The sequence below is a fragment of the Etheostoma cragini genome, chromosome 7, assembly GCF_013103735.1.
Source record: "Etheostoma cragini isolate CJK2018 chromosome 7, CSU_Ecrag_1.0, whole genome shotgun sequence".
Lineage (NCBI taxonomy): Eukaryota > Metazoa > Chordata > Actinopteri > Perciformes > Percidae > Etheostoma > Etheostoma cragini.
The window spans coordinates 8,830,282-8,851,906 of NC_048413.1; the positions used below are offsets into that span (position 1 = coordinate 8,830,282).

The window sequence follows — 21,625 nt, forward strand, 5'->3', positions numbered from 1 at the left end:
AGTGGCCATTTCTTTCTCTTTTAGTAAGAACTTAGTGGCCATTTCTTTCTCTTTTAGTAAGAACTTAGTGGCCATTTCATACATTTGTTTTAAAAAGTTAATATACCCTGTTTGTTGTTTATTTTACTTTCTTTATTTTGAAGTCCAATTCATTAATTTGAACTTTTGATTTCTTGTGTGCATTAGTGCCTAACTGTCTTATCTGCTTGTAAAGCACTCTGAAGGACACTAACCTGTATAACATGGGCTATACAAATAAAGTAATTTTATTGGGATTAGAGCGGGAATAAGAGTAATGTATTTATTATTACCAGAGCATTGGTCAGTTTTTTTTTTTTTAACAGATGGGAAGTCCCATTCAGACAGGATAAAAATGTCAGGAAGAAGTGGATAAAATATTAGTTTTCATCATTTTGGGCGGCATTGTTATATATAGTGGGTGGACAATCTGCGGGAAAATCATGTACCACAGAACTTAAACTGCCTGCTGAGCTAATAAAACACAACAAGCAATGTGTCACAGTTAATAAGTTTAAGTTTGCTTTATGAGCTCAAGTATTTTGAATCCAATTTTAAGGCATTTTAATATACATATTTGTTGTTGTGCTCCTCAGGCTCTCTTCTGAAGCTACTGGACTCGCAGCCAACTGACATGGAGGATCATCATCAGCACCTAACCCCTCCCCCTACTTTTTACCAAGAGGTCCCTTATTGAACTTAATGCAAAAACCAAGTACTATATACTCACTGTTTTCTCCTCGGCTTTGGTTAGACGCCTACTCAGTTGTAACTACACCATTATCATGATATTGGTATTTTTATTTATTTATTATGTTTTTAAATCCCCTTTGCATATAGTTTTCGAAGACTCCCTTCTGTTGTATTTTTTTCCCCTCTTATTTTACTGTATATCTGTATGATCTTCTTGATATAGGTAAAAAGTTTTAGAAAAATCTGTAAAGGCATAAATAATGTTTTTATTATGTCAGATTTTTCTTAGAAAAATGTAAAAACGTAAGAAAAAAAGACAATAGATGGACTGTTCTTTCCCTTTTTTAAATATCTATTTATTTTTATTTAATACACAGCAATGTGTAAGAGTAGAATTCATTGATATTTGCCATCTTCTATTTGAAGCTGTACTTCCTGAACGAGGCATTGTGGGTTTAACGGGTTTTGGTGGGTGTAAATGATCTCCAGGTGAAGATGTATGCAGGAAAAACCTTTTTTTAGTCAGAAGGTAATATATCCCTTGTGGAATGTTCAACGGAGAATTTTAAGCTACGTTTTTGTCTCACCTCTAATTTGCTGAGTAATTGTTTTGTGTCATTCCTGTTTCCATCCGTTTTATTTCTCGATCAGGACTTTTGAGCATTGTTGTGTATTGGATTCTGATAAGGGTGGGTGGGCCTTGGTCACCAGGTGTGGGCCTGAATGAGTGGAAAATATTTTCTTTTCTCTGAAATTACTATGACCGTAGTAATGACGATGATGATGATTAATAATAACATTGAAATGTTTGTTTTAAATAGAGAAAATATTTTTTTTAACTGCAGGGCTGGGGAATGCTGCAAGGGGCAAAACTACAAGACATATTGGTCTTTATAAGTATATTATGCTGAGGTATTAAATTATGATTAACTAGAAGGAGAATTATAGAATTAACACTAGTTTCCTGCTATCCTTTTTTTTTTTGCCTGGGTCAGATTTTATTTTTTATTATTCTTTGCAGGATGAAGAAACTCACGTTTTTTGTGCACGTTTTCAAAGTATTGTAGATCTGGGTGCAATTGAATTGTTGAAGAAATGCAGAAATAAAAAAAGATGTGAAATGCTTAAACAATGCTTTGTTAGTTGTAGTGTTTACATATTCATAAAGGCAGCTGATAAGACAACTGGATTTATTTATATTTTAAACCTACTGGTGTGAAAGGTGTACGTTAAGATTAGAAATGACAACGGTGCGGCCGGGTTGGGTCAGTTGGTAGAGCGAGGCACACACACGTAGACGCAGAGGTCTAGGGTTCGAGTCCGACCTGTGGCAATGTGGATTTCCTGCATGTCTTCCCTCTCTCACCTAGCTGTCCCGTCCATTAAAAATGGAAAAGCCCAAAAAATATTCTTAAAGAAATGACACTGGAACCTTTTGGACATGCTTAAAGTCATTGAAAATAGTAATTTATTTCTCGTTCAGCTGTCTTATGTAATGCAGCAACAGCACAAACTGTAGCTATGGCCAACCCATCTTTTTAAACAAACATCACACTTTTTTTCTTTTCTTTTTTTAACCAATACATTATTTATTGTTGCTCATAATATTTTGCTTTCGATATAATTCCTATGTTACAGGTACAATGTGCAATGCTGTATAAAAACAAAACATTTCTATTTAAACCCAAAGGATACTTGCTGTTCTACTAGCAACCACCACAGAAAAGTGCTCTATTCCTTATCTGGCTACCTCCCCACTTATCTTAAAGGGTAAAAGGGACAGTTGAGGTTCTTATGAAGCTTATGAACATCATGAACTAAAGGAGTCCTGTTTGGTTCTTTACTTAAAGGGGAACTCCACTAATTTCACACAACAAGATTTTAAAAGTTTTATGAAGCCTTTTGTGGTTTCATACAACTAAACTGCCTTGTGGTGTCACTTTAGGCAGCATCAGTTGCGTCAGAAGACTACAATTTTGAAAATAAAAAAATAATCTGGAGTTGTGGTGTTAAAAAGAAGTGATCTTACCAGGCCTCTTTAGCCCACCATTCCTCTCTGCTCGAGGCTAGATTAGCCTCAACCCTCTGAAAAATCTGTTGTCGGTCAAGTTGCACTGTGGTTAATGTAGGCGCCAGGTTTTGATAAGAAAGAAAAGTGTGGATCAAAGCAGACAGTATCTCTGGTTCTGCTGTGTCGGACAATGTTATAGGAGTGCAATGCTATATTGGAGGAGGACTCCTTTACTGAAGCACCAGTGTTTGTTGCTTAGATAGTACCTTGGTTACCAATGCTAGTGTATTCTATGAACACACGTATATCACACTAATAAAACAATCAAAAAGCCAACCATTTCAGAAACCGGTGGAGAAACACCGGCATACATACAATGGCAAAAGTGCATTTGGAGTGAACCCAAAGGTCTCCCATCCTATCACAAATTTGATAAGCTTAATAAAAAACCTCACTCATGTCTTATGTGTATTTGAAACTCAGTAGTAGGAGGGTTAAAAAAAATAATATATTACCTACTGAGAATCCTAATTATGCATCATGATCGACGTCTTGGTGAGATTTTCATTCCATTTTTTTTTTTTTTTTGAGTGCTGACATTTATTAACAAAAAAAAATAAAATAACTAAAGTAATACTTTCAGGATTAAAAAAGTGTAAACTTTCACAAAATATAAAACTGACACATTCGAACCATAAATTATAAACATGTAGTCATGCATTTGTTCACAGGGCTGCATACAGTTTAGTCTTACATTTGTATCTTACAAATAAAATAAAGTTAGATATTTCTCATGTGGTATGTAGTGGATATTTACATTATTATTCATTAGTAGTTAATGCATTAGTGTGTGGAGTATCTTGGAGGATGCTCCCAAAGTGAGGATTAGAGTGTTTAAAGGACGAGTGTGGTATCTTGTGCGTGCGTGCGCGTCTGTGGAAGGGTTTCTGCTGAACCAAAGCACTGGCTAAGGTTACCTTGGCAACTATTTTGCTTAAAACAAAAACCCTTCTGAAATAAATGACATTAATCTGATGTCACAAGCTGCCAGGATATCTGATGTCAGGTTATGACAAATGTCCTATGTCATCTGATGTACGTTTGCCAGCCAAACAAAACTTATGAGACACCATAAGTCAACTTGTCATAGTCTGAGTGGTGTAGTAGGTGTGATCCCTCATGACAACAGTAATGTACTGCACTGACAGATTGGTGTACGCCTGTGATGGTAGCTGGAGGTCTTTGCTAGTGTCCAGTGATCTATGGAGGTCCTGTATGGGGCACCTTTGGGGACCCCTGATAGGGTTGAGACGGCGACACCCATGCTCCTGCACTGGGAGGACGACTGGGCTCTCCGCTACCCGACTGATCCAGCTCAGCACTGTCACAGTCAGAGTCATCACACATGGCCCGACCCTGAAGAGAGAAGCAGAAAACAATGACATACATGACTTACAGCAGACATTTAGTGTTTGGCAGATCCTTTACTTGAGTAAAAGTACCTATACAACAATGTAATGAAATCCTCAAGTAATATTAGCTGAATGTACTTAAAGTATCAGAAGTAAAAGTAATCTTTCTGAAGTAAAATGTCCCCTGTGACTGATACAATACTACAGGGCTTTTCTGTGTGGGTCCTCCTGTTTCCTCCCACCATAAAGATATGCATGCTGGGTAACTAGGGCTTACTCGGAAAATTAGGTGACACTGGCACATTTACAGAAGTGTTGATTAATGTGCACTGTCCTCATAAATAAATAAATCTTAAAATACTAAGTTAATAATATTAAATATACATTATTTTATTTTAAATACCGCTGTAACAATATGTAAGCAGCATTTTATCCTCGTAAGGGTCAAAAGGTGAGATGATTCATGATTTAATAAATTAGAAAAGAAAAAGTTCTGCTACATACATTTCTTTTATTTTTTGGTGTTGTCTCTCCTTTTTAATTAACAGATCATTTTACCTATCTAAGCCTCAAATCGTTATTTAAATGAAACCTTGAAGAACTTTAGACATCTGAAATGTGGCAAAAGACTCCAATCAGACACTGTTTTATATAAGGGTTGAAAGGCCAAAAAGGTTCATCGCATTTTATTTAGAACAAAATGTACAATATAAATGATATATGAAATGGAAGTAACATAAAACAGATATACTCAAGTAGGGTACCAGACCTTCACTATTGCATGTACAGTACATATATACAGTACAGTTGTTGATTAACTGTACTTGGTTACTTTTGACCACTGTTTTGTAAGTAAGTGCTTTCACATGAGTCTAAGAAGACACAAACGGAAACATGTGATCTCTGTGGTGGAGCTGCTCTACCTCGTTAGGATTCTGCTCCACGTCCAGCTGAGGTTTGGCCTGTCCTAGCGCTCCGTCTCTCTCCGACAGGCCATCGGAAGTCTGAGCAGGATCAGTGTTGTCCGCCGGGATCTCGGACCCCTGAGAGAGGAGGTCGTCGCTGCGGTCGTCCAACCTGTCGTCTGTGTTGGTGCTGACCACGTCGGGGGTGCCACTGTGAGAGTGGTCAGTGGTGTGGCCCTCCTCGCCATCCGACACCGACAGGTTCTCTGAGCTGAAGGTAGACACCGACTGGCACTTGGTGATGCTGGTCGGACGTCTGGAGAGAACAGAAACAAAACCGGGTTTTAATGATGTGAAAGAATGACGCAAATTAAAAAATGATTCAGATCAAATCTTTCAGATAGCGGAAATATTTTTGTGACAAAGGACAGCAAGTTACTCACCGTCTCCTTGGTAACTCAACCTCACTGTCTACTTCACCCTCCTCCTCTTCTGATGACACTCCACGCCTCTGTAATCAAAAACAGGAAAGTGAAAATAATCAAAGTATTACCAGAGAAAAACTGAGGAGTACGAGCAGATATCTGGCCCTGTACCTGTTTGCGTGTGATAGCTGCCCTGTACAGAATGGCTGAAGGTGTGAGGTGCTGACTCCCGATTCCCCCTGAGGCCCCACGGGGCAACCTCACAGCACCGGCTCCCTCTTCTTTATCTTCCCCATCATGAGGCAGACGTGGAGATCCCAGGGACCCCCGCCCTGCTGCTGCGCCCCTCCCACATGGTGAGTCTGGGCTGCTGGAGAAGGGGAACGACGCCGCATCCTCGCTCGGCGTGTCACTGCGTGGAGGGGTTTCTGTGAGATCATCTAGACCAGCAGCCCCCGCCTCTGGTCCCCCTAACCCTGCAGAGGCACTAAGGCTCCCCCCTCTCTCTAGCCCACCCACAGAGGGCTCCCCTTTTCCATGCCCCTCTGCCTGAAGCGTGGTGCAGATGAGGTCGGGGCTGGAGGAGGAGAGCTGCCTCTGCTGCTGCTCATGGCCGAGGCCTCGCAGGGCTGTAGAGGGCTCCAGGAGCTGCTTAGAGGTATTAGTGGTAGAACTGTTAGCCTGGCCAGTCGTGTCCCTATTGGGGGAGGACTGATTTGCCTTAAGTCCAGCCAGGTCCCCACTGCTGCCCTTCCCGGGCTTTCGATGCCGGGTCTTTACCCTCCGAGACCGGCTGGGAGAAGTGGAGCTTCTGTTGGGGCAAGCAGGGATTGTGACTTGCATCACAGAGGAGTCCATTTTGGGAATGATTACCTCAGACTTGAGGATGTCTGGCCTAAAAGAGTAGGATGGATTAGTCAACGACTACAATCCACAAGCCTAATGAATATTCATATCAAAATACTTTTTTTTTTATTAAAGTATGACTAAAGTAAGATATCTCACACCTCTTTCCCGAGGGCAGTTTCTGTGGGACATTTCTCTTCTTGATGAGTTTGTCCATAGAGTTGGAGGAGCTGCTCTGCTTGGAGCTGTGATGCTTAAACAAGCCTGGATACTTTTTATCCAAAGACTGCTCTCTCCTGGAAAGAAAAATACCAAAAGACACCAAAGTGTAAACACATTGCGGCGTGATAATTATGTAAAGAAGGTACACCCTGTGGCCATGGATTTATTTGTACCTCTGCAACTCTTTCTCTTTGAGCTCTAGCTGCAGCATAACAGCACTGAGCTCCATGTAAAGGTTGTTAGCCCTCTCCAGTTTGCGCTCATAATGCTCGCGAATGTCCAAAGCATGCCTATGAAGAAAAGAGGCTGCTGATGTCATTGTGCATCCGCATGAGAGACTCCAAGTCCTCCACATCAGACATGCACTCAAGGCACTTCTTTCATTTACGTGGGCGGACAAAAGAATGACACCAAGAAATGGGACAGAGTGAAAGTGGCCTCATACATGTCAACTAGCATGGTAAATGGTACCACCAACCACTATGTGAGATATAAAAGTTAAAACAGCCAAACAGACCTGAGCTCCTCTCTGCGTCGATTGATCAGTTCCTCATCGAGTCGGTGGATACAAGTACCCTCAGATTTTATCTTCTCAAAGTGCTGTTTCACCTCTTCTCGCCATTCAGCCTGATAAGAACACAGTTCTGAGCTGACTTTTAAAACAACTTGGCTTTTGCATGGCAGTAAAAGTCGGATTAATGTGCCAGCATGTTTGGCACATGTGTACACCTTGCTGTTTATTTAAATGTGTGATTTGTGTTTCTTTTTGGTGCAGTCACAGATCTTCCGTGTTCAGAAGGGGGACTTGGAAGTAGCAACCATACCTGAGACTTGAAGTATGTCTCTTGTGGCGTGGACAGCACATCAGCTGATGCTATATCCAGATGAAGAAGGATTTGACGGAAAGAGGGCCTATTCCTGGGCTTACAGTTCCTGCAAATCCAAGATGGGAAAGACAGCTGTGTACATTTACAGCGCTTCCCCATACAGCTATACTTTAGGCTTGCTTTCACTACTCTAATCTGCTCATATTCTACCTCTCTTGTCCTCTCGTCCCTGTTTGTTATTTTTCTTTCCTCCTCCATTTCTAGGTGTTACTCACCAGCACTGTCTGAGAAGGATCTTGAAGCCATCGGGGCAGCTCTCAGGAACCGGCAGCTGAAGACTGTTGTTTCCCACACCCCAGATGATGGCAGATGAGTCCACATCTTTGTAAGGGATCTCTCCAGTTAGCATCTCCCACAGCACCACTCCAAAGGACCTTAAAGGTAAGTCAAGCTATATTCATTCAGGAAGGTCACTATCTCTTTAACTCAGAGAAAGAATTAAGGATATAAATATATCACAATGAGACAGTTCAGTCACACAAAGCAACCACCACACACACACAACATATCAGTAAGCAAAACTTGAAACCCCTTAGAGGAATGGAAGTCTTTAAAACAGAAAAATAACAAACTATTACCTCACTATCACCTCAAAGATAATTGCTAAATTGCTGAACCGAGAAAAAACATGCTGGTGTATTTGTAAACTAGAAAAGATGTCAATGATCATCAGACTTACCAGATGTCCACCTTTTCCGACACTGGCTCATTCCGAATTACTTCAGGAGCCATCCAAGCTACGGTGCCGGCGAATGACATCTTGGTGCTCTTGTCACTAAGCTCCTTTGAGGTGCCAAAGTCGGAGATCTTTACGAGGTCATCATGTGTAATCAGCATGCTGCAAAGTAGAGATTGCATGTCATTTTACTGACTTTTTACATGGAAAGAAAAAGATATCAGTCATTCAATTGTTGGTTTTGTTTTGGCTGACTTTCTCATTTAGCTAGCTGTGTTGAGTCTGTCCACTTACTTGGGGGACTTGAGGTCTCGATGGATGATTTTGTGGAGGTGTAGGTAGTTCATGCCCCCTGCAATGCCCATGGACCAGTCAACCAGGAGGGAGGGAGTGATTTTACGACCGGCCCTCAGCACCTCGTACAGTTGGCCTTGGGCACAGTATTCCATCAAGATACAGTAACAAGGAGCCTGGGTGCACACGCCCCTGGAAGGAGGCACAGCAGTCAGATAACATAGCACAGGTGAACAGAGAAGGAAAGCACGAGAGATTTATGCAGGTTAAGGACATTTGCATGTAGGATATTATGAGTTTCCTCACTTGAAAGTGATGATGTTGGGGTGTTTGAGTTTGCGGAGGTGTTTGATCTCGGTCTCTTTGATATCCCGGACTTTCTTTACAGCCACGTCGTCTCCGTGGAACTTGCCGAGGAATACGGCCCCCTGTGCCCCGCTGCCCACCCACTGCAGGTCGGAGATTTCCTCGAAAGGAACCTCCCAGGACTCTAAACTCAGACCAACAAGTCCATAAAAAAAAAAAAACACAATGAATAAATGGGAAAACATGAAGTGTTACACAGAATTAACACAGGCTTTGCAACAGAAGTTTTTCAGTAGCACACCTTTTTGTAATTACTTAATTTATATCCATCGCACAATGCAAATCCTCCAAATGTCAATATGCACTCCGGCCAGTTTGGGCAGGGGGCGTTTGCTGAGCAACGGTAAGATCCTTGCGCTGGCAGGACACAATTACATCATACAAAGTGCCAGCCATGTACAAGCAAATATTATATTGATAACGTATCCAGTAGAGCATTAGATTTCTATCCAGAGAGAAGAAAAAGAAAGAGGAAAACAACAATCCACTCATAGTCTGATCCGTCTGTCATCTGTCATACTGACACTACTTAAACCACTGTAAGAGCGCACGGTCATTAAATGGAGACAAGCTGGGCAGAATAAAAGAGACAGGCAGATCAATTCTTCATGAGGTCCACTGAAGTTCCAAGATCTCTGGAGATGCAGCGGAGGCAGATGTGCATGATGCTTCCCTCTGGCCAGTTGTGAAAACTCACTTTAGCTGATGACTGTGAATGCACCGGGCTGACAGACCCACAAACACAGCGATGGTGCCAGTGAGCATGAAATTAAAACAATGTGTTCTAGTGTTTGAAAATAAAGTACATTTACTCAAGTACTGTACTTCGATTAAATTAAAGGTACTTGTACTTGAGTATTTCTGTTTTCTGCTACTCTACAACTTCTACTCCACTACATTTCAGGGGTAGATATTGTAGTTTTTACTCTGTTACATTCATCTGACAGCTGTAGTTACAGTACTGGTTACTTTTCAGATTAAGATTTTGCATTAAAAACAAATTAGCACATGATAAGCTTCTAAAATAGAGATTAAACCAATGGTTCCTAACCTTTTTGTCTGATGACCTCTTACAAAAAGCAGCCTGTAGTTGTTCCTACCGTCAGACAATTGTAAGTTGCTCTAAACTAATCAGGTGGTCTATTTAATTAATAATTTGAGATGTCAAATCATTAAATATTTTGAAACAAAACAAAAACAAAGCTAAGGTCTGAGAAAAGTCCAAAAAATGATTTCAAATTTGTGTAGAAGAATTATTTTCCCTTCTTCCTTATCCTTACCCCATTAATTGTCTCACGACCCCTCCGATTTATCTTGTGACCCTTTGAAGTGTGGGAACCACTCGATAAAACTACCTGACTCCTAATTGGGTAGATAAACTCTCCACCTCTACCAGCTACTTACGCATTGATGCCTCACTAACAATCTAATGATGTACTCAAGGCCGGCAGGCCAAATCCAGCCCCTCGCAAACGGTGATCCGGCCCACATGTTAATTACTGTTCACAATCAATTTTGGCCTGCTTACTTTTTGTCGATATTTTTTTCCATGTTTTTGGCATATAGACGCTTTTTCCAGTGTTTTTGTTGCTTTTGATGTCAACTAAACTTTTAGTGAGAAGGCTACATGAGATATGCAACAACACAGTCAAAGATTTTTGAATCTGTTGGTTAAATAAAAGAATGCCATTAAACTATATTTGTCTGGTCCTTGGCGTGATTCTCATTTTGCAGTGTGACCCTTAGTGAAATTAGGTTTGATGCCCCTGTACTGTACAATAATATATCAGTCACAGGTCCATCATACGTTTGATACTTACTAGATTTTGTAATGGAGTAATTGCAAAGATAGCAGAGAAGTGCAACATTTACTGTCACTTACCTTCATGGCTATGTTTGTGTTCAGTGGAGTAGGCCTTTCCAATCATGGTCCAGACTGGTTTTAGGCAGCCAAACAGTCCCTCCAAAAAACCTCCACTTCCTGATTGTAGCCGGATGTTCTCCGACTGGCTCCGAACAGCACCAGCCTCTGGACTGTGCCCCGCTTCGGCCCCGCCACAACACTGGCAGGCCTCATGTTCATGTAGTTTTAGCACGCTGTTGTCAAAGTGGGCTGAGGTTCCATCACTGGGAGTGGGGCTGCTGCCGCCTGGCGCCCCCGGTCCGCCAGTGTCAATGGAAAGCACGTTACGGAGGACACACTGTGTGGGGGTCAGGTCCGTTTCTGGGGTGCAGGCTGGGGTGTCTCCATCGAGTCTTCGATAGGGGGGTTCTGAGATGGGGGTGCTGAAGCCTGACAGGGAGGGGGAAGGGGCACGGGGCTCATGGATACAGGTCCCACTCATTAGGGGTTTCCCCAACACAGCAGGTTAGGGTGGATGGAGGATGGAAAGATGAGACGTAAGCCTAAAGGAGAACATTTATGATAGGAAATGCATTAGAATGATAATCTTTAATATAACCATATTCATCTTTATGTTAATGGTATGCTTACTGTTTTTCAAAATAAGAACAAGTGTAGATTAATTTCAGCGCTTTGCAGCTCCACTTGCAATATGGAGCTATCCAGTGCTGAAACAGATGCTCCTTACATTTGCTCTCCTGAGATCTTTTAAGAAATGACCGGAGTTGGCACTTGTCTTTTATTCGAGCAATGCAAAACACCAAAACAGTGAAGTCGTGCTGTGAGTTGGCTTCCAGCCAGTCCCCCAGTTTAAGCACTCCGTTCCCACAACCAGAGTCTGTCTGCACCATGCAGCAAAACCTCATCTATGTGTCTATGAATGGGAAAGCCAGCCTGCCCAGCGGAGCCATCACCCGGAGTGTAGATGGGCTTTATGAATGAATCTGCCAGAGGAGGTGGTGCAGTCCACAGCCCAGGCTGTCACCTGTTCTTTAACTGTCACTCCGAGAGCCATCGATGTCTGACAACATCAGAGCAAAGCTAATCCGCAGCTCCCATTTATCGTTTGTCATGAATCACATGAGAAGCATTGTGTGCCTCTGAAGAATGTGACGAATTGCATAACCACCCATAGTATGGCTGTGTACGTACGTCCGTCCGTCCGTGCGTGCGCGCCTGCATGTGTGAGAGAGCAACTGGAAAAGAGAGAGAGCACATGTACCCAATTCACATATCTTACACCAGTTCCCTGTCTTGCACTGCACCACTGCATGAGAGGAGCCACGACGAATGAACGAAATGGGAGCGTGAAAAAAATGGGCAATAAACAAGCACCGGGCCTGTGCGAAGGAGCAGTGTGCGCATACAAACGCAGGAAGATCAATCTTTAAATAACCGAGGATGTGATGATGACACTCAGCAGCATCATTACCGACGTGCATGAATTGCAAGCCCGATGCCTACTATGGTCCATGCCAAGTGAAACTGCCGCAACGTCTCGACATGTACTCAACGTTGGCATCAACACAAATATTTCATAATGTGAGCTTTCTCGCTGCACAAATATGATTGTCTAGCGTTCATCGACGACGATCCGTTTCTTGGCAGCAACAGTTCATTGGTGCAGTGTGAGCGGCGTGAACGCTACCGCACCAAGCAACGGCATCATACCTTAACGTCCTGTGATACCTGATTTCTTATTCAATCAGCATTTAACCGTATAGTATGACATTCCCATACCTTTCTGCCTGGTTGATGCCGCGTTGTCAAGTGAAAGGGTGGGCTCGGATATCTATTTGTCGTTGATCATGAGCAAATCGTTGTTTTATCCCGTCCTGGCTGTCTGTTCTCCAGTCCCTATATCCACGAGTTACACGTTACTGGGATGAATCCCAACGGGCAAATTGTGTTATCAATAACCGGGGACCCGTGCAACGTGAGGCGCGCTGTTTTTTTGGGGGGAGGGAGCTGTCTCCTTCCCAGTGCTGAATTGACGTCACGGAAATGCGAGATGCGCCGCGAGGGGGCGCTGCCACCTCTGCAAATACACATACGAACACGCACACACGCACACACACACACACACACACGCACACACACACACACGCGAAACCCGTTTTCCATCATCACATCTATTATCTCCATTCCCAAAATGTGTCGATAAAGACTTTTTTTTTCATTTACTGATTATGATGTTTGAACCATGCTTCAACCAGTATCATATTATGTCAACTTCCTGATGTGAAATTACTATTATTATTAGGATATTATTCGGATACCCTGTGTCAGCTAGCATCCACACTGCAGCTGCTGATGTGTCCTTGAGCAAGACACACTGGATCCTCGCCAGCTCCAGGGAGACTGGTGTGCAACTGACCATGTGCTTTGCCCTTGTTTGGTTAGGAGGGAAAAACAGCATCATTATCTTAATCTAAATCACGAATCACATGTGTTTTTTTAGGCATAATTTGGTCAATAACATATGACAATAAACGGTTTAAATGAAGGAAATCCACGTGGAAACAACTTGATTTGTATTAGTTTAATTAAATTGTGTATTTCATGTAGCCTTTCACAACGCTCTAACAACAAACAGTTGGTGCCTGTTTTGGCTCAGTGTGGATGTAATGTAGCTCTGTGTCCCCAGAGGGCAGCACGTCAGCGCTCTGTAGCCGAACTCCGCACTGTTTGTCCCTTTGGCTTGCTATAGCACACACGGCGCGATGCACTAGTCTACTTGAAAACGAACCCAAAGTGTCACAACAACCCACGTAGCATAAGGCTACTTTTATTTTGTTGTTCACGAACACAGCAGACGACAATTGACCACACAACAAAGGATACACTACAAGGTAACTTTCACGACGTGTATAACGAAGAGCAACGATAACAAGGCCGACGTTAAACCTATGAACGTTAGCTAGCTAGCTAGAATTACCTTGCTGTTAGCGTACCTGACTGTCCACTGTGTAACGTTAGCATTACAGCCAGCTGTTTCGGTGTAAACATGACAGTCATTTCTCTGTGTGTACCTGACTAACCCATGGTGTGTTTCCAGTGGTTTCCACCGTGCTGAAGATGTGCTCTCTGGCATTGTTCCCCCCTCCGCTGCCCTCCGGACAGACCACTCTGTGCGAGTCCAACAACGAGCTGCTGTCAGGAACCACCACTGAAGACCGACTGAAACTGGTCTGATTCAGAGCTGCCGTGTTCAGATATAACTAATAATCTCTCAGGAAATGTTAATTAAACGGTTGATGTGGACAGGGGTCCATAATTACTGACCATCTAGTAATGCTCTGTGTTAAATGTATCTGCGTGTACTGTACTTTGCCTAGTGAAACGTTCATTACACGGTTGTGTGTCTCCTGCAGGAGTCTAGTCCTCTGAGTTTGTTTTTCCCCCGAGAGTCTCTGAAGCTCCACTGTCGCACAGAAAGCAGCAGCAAGGCGGCCTTCCTGGACCACTCCGAAACACTGTGGATGAGGAGTGCAGCAGCGTGGTAGGAGAGACACACACACACACACACACACACACACACACACACACACACACACACACACACACACACACACACACACGCAGGCATTAAATCGTATCTTCATGAGGATTTTAATGTTATAGTTTTTTAAAAACTGTTTTCAGAGTGGTGTTGATTCAACTTTCTGATCGTTTTAATCGATGTAGTTTGTGGTGCTGTTGGACTCTATTGCATTTGTCTCATTGATAAAAAGCAGTTAGACATGATAATAGCAACACATGTCAGTAAAATACAACACAGTACAATTCAACAGGAACACCACAAACTGAATACTCCAAAGTGATGTGTTTGTTGATTTGGGTATTTTCTTCTTTCCTTCTTTGTACTGCAACTGCTACACCCACAAAAATTTCTCAGGATAAATACAGTTGTTTTATCTATTTTTTAAAATTGAATCAACACCTCACTGTTTCATCATAACCTGTGCATTAGAACTTTCATGAAGGTAGGATTTATTGCAGGACTTTAGTACTTGAAGAATTGCAACCTGCAATTGAAGAATAAACTTGTCAGCACTGTCTGGTGAACCAACAATGTTTTTTTTTAAAGCTATTTTAAACATACCTTTGGCATTTCTATACTGCAGTTTCCAACAAATTATCTGCCAACAAATATGCAATACAGATATATCTGCAAAAAGCTAATATCAGCCGATTTACAGCTCTAGCTCTAGATGTTATCACATTTCAGGTTATTCTACGATACAGTACAAATCAATTGTTCATCCAGGAATCTGATCATATAACATGTGGTTTCAACCATAAGGGTTGGTGGTTCAATCTTTTCTGGGTGCATGCTGAAGGGTCATTTTAGCAAGACACTGAACGATCCAAAAGACACTTTTGCACACTTCTTTTTTGGGGCAGTTGGGTCGGAAAAGGTGAAAGCCTCCAGTCACACTTGTTGAAGAAGTCTCGCGCACACACCGCCATTACGCAGGCAAATAATTTATTTCACAACATTTTGGTCATACAAACCTTCCTCAGGTAAATTTAGCAGGAAGGTCTGTGAGCCAAAACGTTGAAATAAAGCATTTGCATGGCTGTGCAGAAAGTAAGCCGAAGGAATTCAACACAATTTACTCACTGCATTAAAATGCGTTTTTCAGTTTCATAAATGTATGCACAACTTAGATGATACAATGGGTAACAAGTAATGTTTTAACTTTTTTAGCAAACAAAACAATGCGTTCACGTGGGCTGTCTATCATTCGCAAACTAGCCATACATTTGAGTGAAACTGTCAGTAAAAACAACAACTATCAACTTCCATTTCACCTGTAGAACAACAGTTGTTGTACAGGTCAAATGGAAGGATGCAGCTTCACCCCATAGTCACTGCAATCTGGACCATACTTCTTACTTCATACTTTTACAACATTTAGCACTATTTGTACCAGTATTTTAATAATGTATCACAAGAGATAATAACACAGTACTGTCATATTAATCTTTTGGCTCGAGCCTTAACAGACACAGATCATTAATGCCACTTATCTCTGTCCATTCCAGGCGGGATGGTGGTTTCACAGGGCTACTCGATGAAATTACCAACTCAACAACAGAAGGTGCACAGATTTGCTTGAACCAATGAGCTGTTCCCTACTAATTAACTGATGAGTTTTTATATTAACTCTCCTGTATCGTGTGCCATTGTAGTGCCTAAATGGCTATCAGTGAGTTCTGGTTGTATCCTGGCGTTGCTCCAGTGGTTCTCTTCCTTTCACGGCTCCCTGTTTCCTCATCTCACGGTAAGTTGTGCTTGCTGGCAAAATATGTTGTTGACAGCAATACACTTAATAACCAGATGTTTGTTGTGATGCGTTGAGATGTGTTTACCTGGTGAGATGTTTACCTCTTTGTCATTTTCTCTTCAGATGAGCAGTGAGGACATGCTTGCTGAGTTTTCACAAGTGTTGAACTGGTGAGTGCCAACGTTGTTATCTGTAGTTTTATTTTTTGCTTTTGAAGGGCAAATGATTGAAGATATAATTTATTGGCATTTTGGAGAAGAGCTAGATGTTTTTTAATATAGCTCTAGCTTCAACAATTAGTTGATTATTCTTTTTGTTGAACCGAAAATTTACAGACAAAAAATTTTCACAATCCATTAACCATTTAATTCATTTTTGAGTACTTCAGGTGCTGTTTTTTCTTTTCCTGCATTAAACTGAGTATATTTGTGGTGGTTGAATGAACAAGACATTTAATGACTTTAAGCACATTGGGAAGGACATTTTTTTCTCCTGTTTTCTATTGTTATAGACCAAATGATTAATCAATTAATCTAGAAAATAATCATCAGATTAATAGATAATGAGAACGATCGTTTGTTAAAGCTTTACAACAAACTTTTTTTACATACAGTAAACGATTGCAAAACTGGGCGCCCAGATAGCTCAGTGGGTAGAGCCCATATATATAGGAGAGAGAGAGAGAGAGAGAGAGAGAGAGAGAGAGAGAGAGAGAGAGCGAGCTCTGGAGTAATGAATGGCAATGCAACATTGACATGGTGGGACGTTGGGTTAGCATTCCCAACCTGGCAACCCCTGTTAACTTAGACGACGGGGAGCAGGCACTCTCCACTATTTTGAATTAAAAAAATGCTAGCTGTCAATAGTACATGTTGGACCTTTTAAAATTGTTCACTGTAATGGTCAATGAGCATTCTCTGCTTTAATCCTAATTTCTTTACCAGGTCTGACTGTGTGGTTCGAGCTTTTGCCTGGCATCCCCATACAGATAAATTTGCTGTAGCCTTACTGGACGACTCCATTAAGATCTACAACCCCAAAAGGTACCGTACAAAAGCTCTGAAGACGGCCAATAGGACAGCTTTGCTGCAACAGTGAACCTCTGATCCCAGTCACAATAAATCTGTATGTGTGCAGGACAGACAAACATAAGTGTTGTTGTTTCATCTCTTCATCATTCTATGACTCTACCCTTTTGTACGCTTGTCTCTCAGCGCCACTACCCCCACACTGAAGCACCGTCTACAGAGGAGTGTTGCAGCAGTGCAGTGGAAGCCGCTGTGTGCAACTGCACTTGCTGTCGCTTGTCAAAACTGTTTACTGGTCTGGCACGTGGACCCCTGCTCACTATCAACCAGGTACGCCACACTCCGGTGTATCTACAGCTCTGGTAGAGTCTTAAAATCATTGCATTCATTTTGCTCCAAAAAGGCTAGTTTAGTTCATCCTTTTTTTTTTGCACTTTGTTGCTGAATGTTGTGAGTTGTTATACATCTTTAAACTACAAGTGAAACTGGCGTGACAGTGGATTTGACACATGGAAGGCTCTTCAATCCTTTTTGGTAGTGTTGAAGTCAGACCTGTAGCAAACACCGTCACTGCTTTTAGCTACTGTAACTAGAGAGCTCATCGTCCCATAATGGTGTCAATTTGATCTTAAATGTGTTATTTTGTAATGGGTTCATCTAGACATCAGTTTTGTTCTACTTGTCAGGGTCAAGGTCATGTTAATTGATGAATTATTTTACCAGGAATTCTTGTTGTATACAGCTGGTAAGTACTGACAAAAATGTTGTATAGATATTGTCTCTACTTGTTTTCAAAAGATGGTAAATTGAATTGTTGCACCATCTTTTCTTGTGCCATGCTCTTCTTCCCCTCGACCCATCTAGGCCTTCGTCTGGTTGTGCTCAAGTTTTGTCCCACCCTGGTCACTCTCCCATCACTTCCATTGCCTGGTCTCCGAGCGGCTCTCTGCTTGTGTCTGCTTCACCTATGGACACCGCAATGATGGTACGAGGCAACCACTTCATCACGAAAGTAGATTTCATCATAAGCAAGGGAATCACAAATATATTTGCTGCTGTACCTTTGGCACCGCTGTATCTTTCAGGTTTGGGATGTGGCTTCAGAAAACGGTGTGCCACTTCAGCGTGTTGGAGGAGGTGGGGTCACCTTCCTGTCCTGGTCCCCTGATGGCAGCCATGTCCTGGCCTCGACACCGTCTGCCCTGTTCAGGTCAGTGACTGCACATCAGACATCCAACTTTCAGAATTGAAGTATTCATTGAAAGGCTACACTAGCACATTCCATTTGAAAGATATGTGAAGCTGCCAATGAGTATGTGTCAAGTTTTCAACTGAAGCCCACTCACTTTTAATAAATATTTATGAACATGTTAGCATTTTTTGCTAAGCAGGTGTTATAAGATAATAAGTAGGGGTGTTGAAATGAATCATCGCATCGCGATGCAGACCTGGACGATTCTGCATCAATGCGGTGACAGACCATGATCAATTATTGCCTACTGATGATATTTGTTGATTCTCCGGTTGCTGTTTTTTTTATCTTTGTCTGGTGTGTTACACCTCCGCTAGATTCAGGATGTGTCTTGTTCTGAAATGAAAAAAATGAAACGGGGAGTTTATACGTATATATCTTGACTGCTTAAACATGTTTATGTAAACCACGTGTAGCAATATATAATAATAATAATAATAATAATAATAATATTTAGGCGGTGACTCATCGGGATATCGATTCAAATGGTTGACAGGATAATCAAATCGTGAGACCTGTGAAGATTCACACCCCTAATAATAATAATAATAATAATAATAATAATAAGTGGACAGAAAGTGGTGTTTCTACACCTACAGTACATGAGTAAAGTTTCTTTCTTCAGGGTGTGGGAAACCAGGATGTGGACCTGTGAGCGTTGGCCATGTGTGAAAGGCCGCTGTCAGGTAAAAACCACGTTTCAACTTTGTTGTTCATTTAGGTAACAACACATTTTCTAATACACGTATTTATTAAATACTGATGAGTCTTGGTTTGTTTGTTTGGGTTAGTCTGGCTGTTGGAGTCCAGATGGGAGTCGCCTTCTCTTCACCGTACAGGGAGAGACGGTCATCTATGCTCTGACTTTCACTGACACACCAGGTTATCTGTCCCAGTCTTTACACATATAAAGCAGTTATTTTGTAGAATGTAGTCTTGTTGATAGCTGATGTGCAGCTGGATATGTTCTCTTTTAATGTTGGATGAAAGAGTTTTTAAACTTTGACTAAAGTTGACCTGTGTGTTGTTGCAGGCGTACCTACGTGCACATCAAATGGGCCACAGGCAGCAGCAGTGGTGGCTGACCTATCAGAGACCACCTTTAACACACCAGATGGGGACATCATGTAAGAGCTCTAAACCAGATGCTGTTCAGCCGTATTTAAACTGGACCATCAAAAAGGGACGCACAGGGCTTCCAAAAGGGCTCAGAGAAACAGCAAGGCCCTTTGCTTGCTAAATAAATCCTTTTACTACAGCATTTCATTTGCACAATTCAGCATTCAGGCAGTATGTAGTGCTGCTCGACATCCCATCTGCATGTGACGTTACACCACTTACAGTAAAGCCCCTGTGTCTGTTTTGTCTGCCAGTGTTGGTGGAGAGATCCAGTCTTTAGCCTGGGACCCAACAGGAGAGAGGCTCGCAGTGCTTCTGAAAGGTCTTTTTTTGTGTTGACCCCCATTAACCCTGTCAGTAGAACATTGGTGTTATTTTCTAGTTTTAATAACTCTTCTCATTCTCCGTATCTTATCTGTTGTCTCAGGTGATCCACAAGCTGCCGACCGGCCTGCAATCATAGCTGTGTTCAAGACGAGAACCAACCCCATTTTTGAGCTTTTGCCTTGGTTTGTGCAGTTATGTGTTTCAGGAGCATTTCATGTTTGGGCAGCTTTAGTAGAGCTACAAAATATTGCATATTCCAGGGTAGTACCACTGCACATCCCATGAACTGATTTCTTGCTTGTTTCTCGGTTCTAGTGGTTTTGTGCAAGGGGAGCCTGGCGCAGAGCCCAGACTGATGCAGTTCCACCCAAACTTCCAGCACGGAGCTCTGCTCACTGTGGTCAGTCTTACTCTACACGTTTAGCAATTTTGTGTCTCATGTTATGTTTCAGTTTAATGGGGTGTTTTCAGACATAAGTGGTAGAGGTGTGCAAAATATCTATTTGAATCGTGATTCAAGCTCTACCGATTCTAATTCGGTCATAGAATTCCCAAATTAGATTTGTCTTTATATATATATATATATATATATATATATATATATATATATATATATACATATTATTGTATGTCTACTGCAATTTCATGATTGATAGATAGATACTTTATTGATCCCCAAGGGGAAGTTTAAGGTCCTTGTTGCTTGCAGACCTCACACACATACACATACATCATAACAGGATGTTCAAAATAACAAATCTACATAATAATATGGATATAGAGGGAGGATATCCGAACCGAGCCCGGTGGGCTGGGCGGGGTTTGGACAGATATTAAGAAATGACATGTAGCAACAGGCCGCAGGTCAGAATCTGGACTGAGCGTCTGTATTTGAGCGCACGGTCAACCAGGTGAGCTGCCCGGGCCCCCAGGTATCGTTCATTTAATTTCATTATATTATTAAGAATTATTGTTATTTAAAACTTGGAGGTAATGAAAAAGTAATAATAATTATAATAATACTTTAAAAAATATTAGCCGCTATATTGTCCCTCCTAGTTTTTCCTTCATTCTTTGAAACGGGTATAAAATAGCGTTTTATGTGACATTATTACAAAAGGTCTTCAAAAGTCTCTAATTTTTGCTGGTAAACCCCGCAGAAACCCTGGTACATAAATAACCATATTGGTTACTTACTCTGTACTCCACCACCTCCATACTAACATTTCTCTCTCTGTTCCCAGTGTTGGTCCAGTGGAAGAATTACCCACGTGCCTTTCTACTTCCTGAGTGCTGGCGTCCCACACTTTGGCGTCAGTGGCAGTCCTTCACTGCCACGCCCCCAAGAAAGGCCGGCAGACTTTGCCAATCAGTCGCTCTTTACAGAGCTGATGTCTTGACTGACCCACCATCACACATTAGAAACTCGTTTTTGTTATCATGGATTGTCAATAAATGTGTAATGTTCTTGCTGAACTATGTCTAGGACTGCTTATTACTCTAAACATTTAAACAAAGTAGACACAATAGTGAGAGAAAAATTCAAAAGAATAGTCGTACCCCGGCTGTCAAAGGACAGCTTTAAAAAAAAAAAAAACAGCAGAGACCGACATATCTGCAGTGTCCAAAATCATAGTATTTACTATAAAAGTGACTAAATAAAGTAAACTCAAAGCGGACAGAATACTAACTGCTCAATTCTACCACAGTGCAATGCACATAAATGCAGGAGAAACTACATTACCCAAGACATTTGTGTAGTTTTCCAACCATTATGATACATCATCTCCTGTTAGTTTATAATGGTATGTGTTGTATATTAACTGCTAAAACCGTATACTCTTACAATTTAGAATGTAGTACATACTGTCCAAAATGGATTTGGTACACAACATTTTTTGGGCTACAGAGGGTGGTAAACTCTTCTTTCTAACAACACCCCCCCCC

At 41.7% G+C, this 21,625-nt stretch overlaps 3 protein-coding genes across 7 annotated transcripts in view; 2 read left to right on the forward strand and 1 right to left on the reverse strand.

Moving 5' to 3' along the window:
* Positions 1–1,843, forward strand: part of pcbp2 (poly(rC) binding protein 2) — a 7,239-nt gene extending 5,396 nt beyond the window's left edge. For both annotated transcript variants that reach the window (XM_034877319.1, XM_034877320.1), the window contains exon 13: positions 615–1,843. In XM_034877319.1, coding sequence (XP_034733210.1) covers positions 615–651 — 37 coding nt within the window. In that variant the 3' untranslated portion in view covers positions 652–1,843. The remainder of the gene's footprint in view (positions 1–614) is intronic.
* Positions 1,844–2,144: 301 nt separating this feature from the next.
* Positions 2,145–12,652, reverse strand: map3k12 (mitogen-activated protein kinase kinase kinase 12). Of its 2 annotated transcripts, none has more exons than XM_034877455.1 (14): positions 12,399–12,652; positions 10,638–11,161; positions 8,696–8,879; positions 8,390–8,581; positions 8,099–8,257; positions 7,635–7,793; positions 7,357–7,465; positions 7,050–7,159; positions 6,706–6,822; positions 6,472–6,606; positions 5,636–6,359; positions 5,483–5,550; positions 5,058–5,355; positions 2,145–4,138 (listed from the first exon to the last, which is right to left on the reverse strand). In XM_034877455.1, the coding sequence occupies exons 2-14, from the start codon at positions 11,098–11,100 to the stop codon at positions 3,983–3,985; spliced, it is 2,874 nt and encodes a 957-aa protein (XP_034733346.1). In that variant the 5' UTR covers positions 11,101–11,161; positions 12,399–12,652; the 3' UTR covers positions 2,145–3,982. The 2 variants fall into 2 exon arrangements, with proteins under 2 accessions (XP_034733346.1, XP_034733345.1); XM_034877454.1 differs by having other exon boundaries at positions 8,696–8,891.
* Positions 12,653–13,349: 697 nt separating this feature from the next.
* On the forward strand, positions 13,350–21,154 carry aaas (achalasia, adrenocortical insufficiency, alacrimia). 3 transcript variants are annotated; one of them, XM_034876902.1, is made up of 17 exons: positions 13,350–13,510; positions 13,717–13,847; positions 14,033–14,160; positions 15,711–15,766; positions 15,858–15,949; positions 16,076–16,122; positions 16,897–16,995; positions 17,167–17,310; positions 17,845–17,965; positions 18,066–18,190; positions 18,858–18,918; positions 19,024–19,114; positions 19,263–19,359; positions 19,606–19,673; positions 19,779–19,860; positions 19,994–20,078; positions 20,923–21,154. In XM_034876902.1, exons 2-17 carry the CDS (start codon positions 13,737–13,739, stop codon positions 21,076–21,078), a joined length of 1,563 nt encoding a protein of 520 aa, XP_034732793.1. In that variant the 5' UTR covers positions 13,350–13,510; positions 13,717–13,736; the 3' UTR covers positions 21,079–21,154. The 3 variants fall into 3 exon arrangements, with proteins under 3 accessions (XP_034732793.1, XP_034732794.1, XP_034732791.1); XM_034876903.1 differs by having other exon boundaries at positions 13,350–13,507; positions 13,707–13,847; positions 19,266–19,359; XM_034876900.1 differs by having other exon boundaries at positions 13,351–13,507; positions 13,707–13,847.
* The last annotated feature ends 471 nt before the right edge of the window (positions 21,155–21,625 follow it).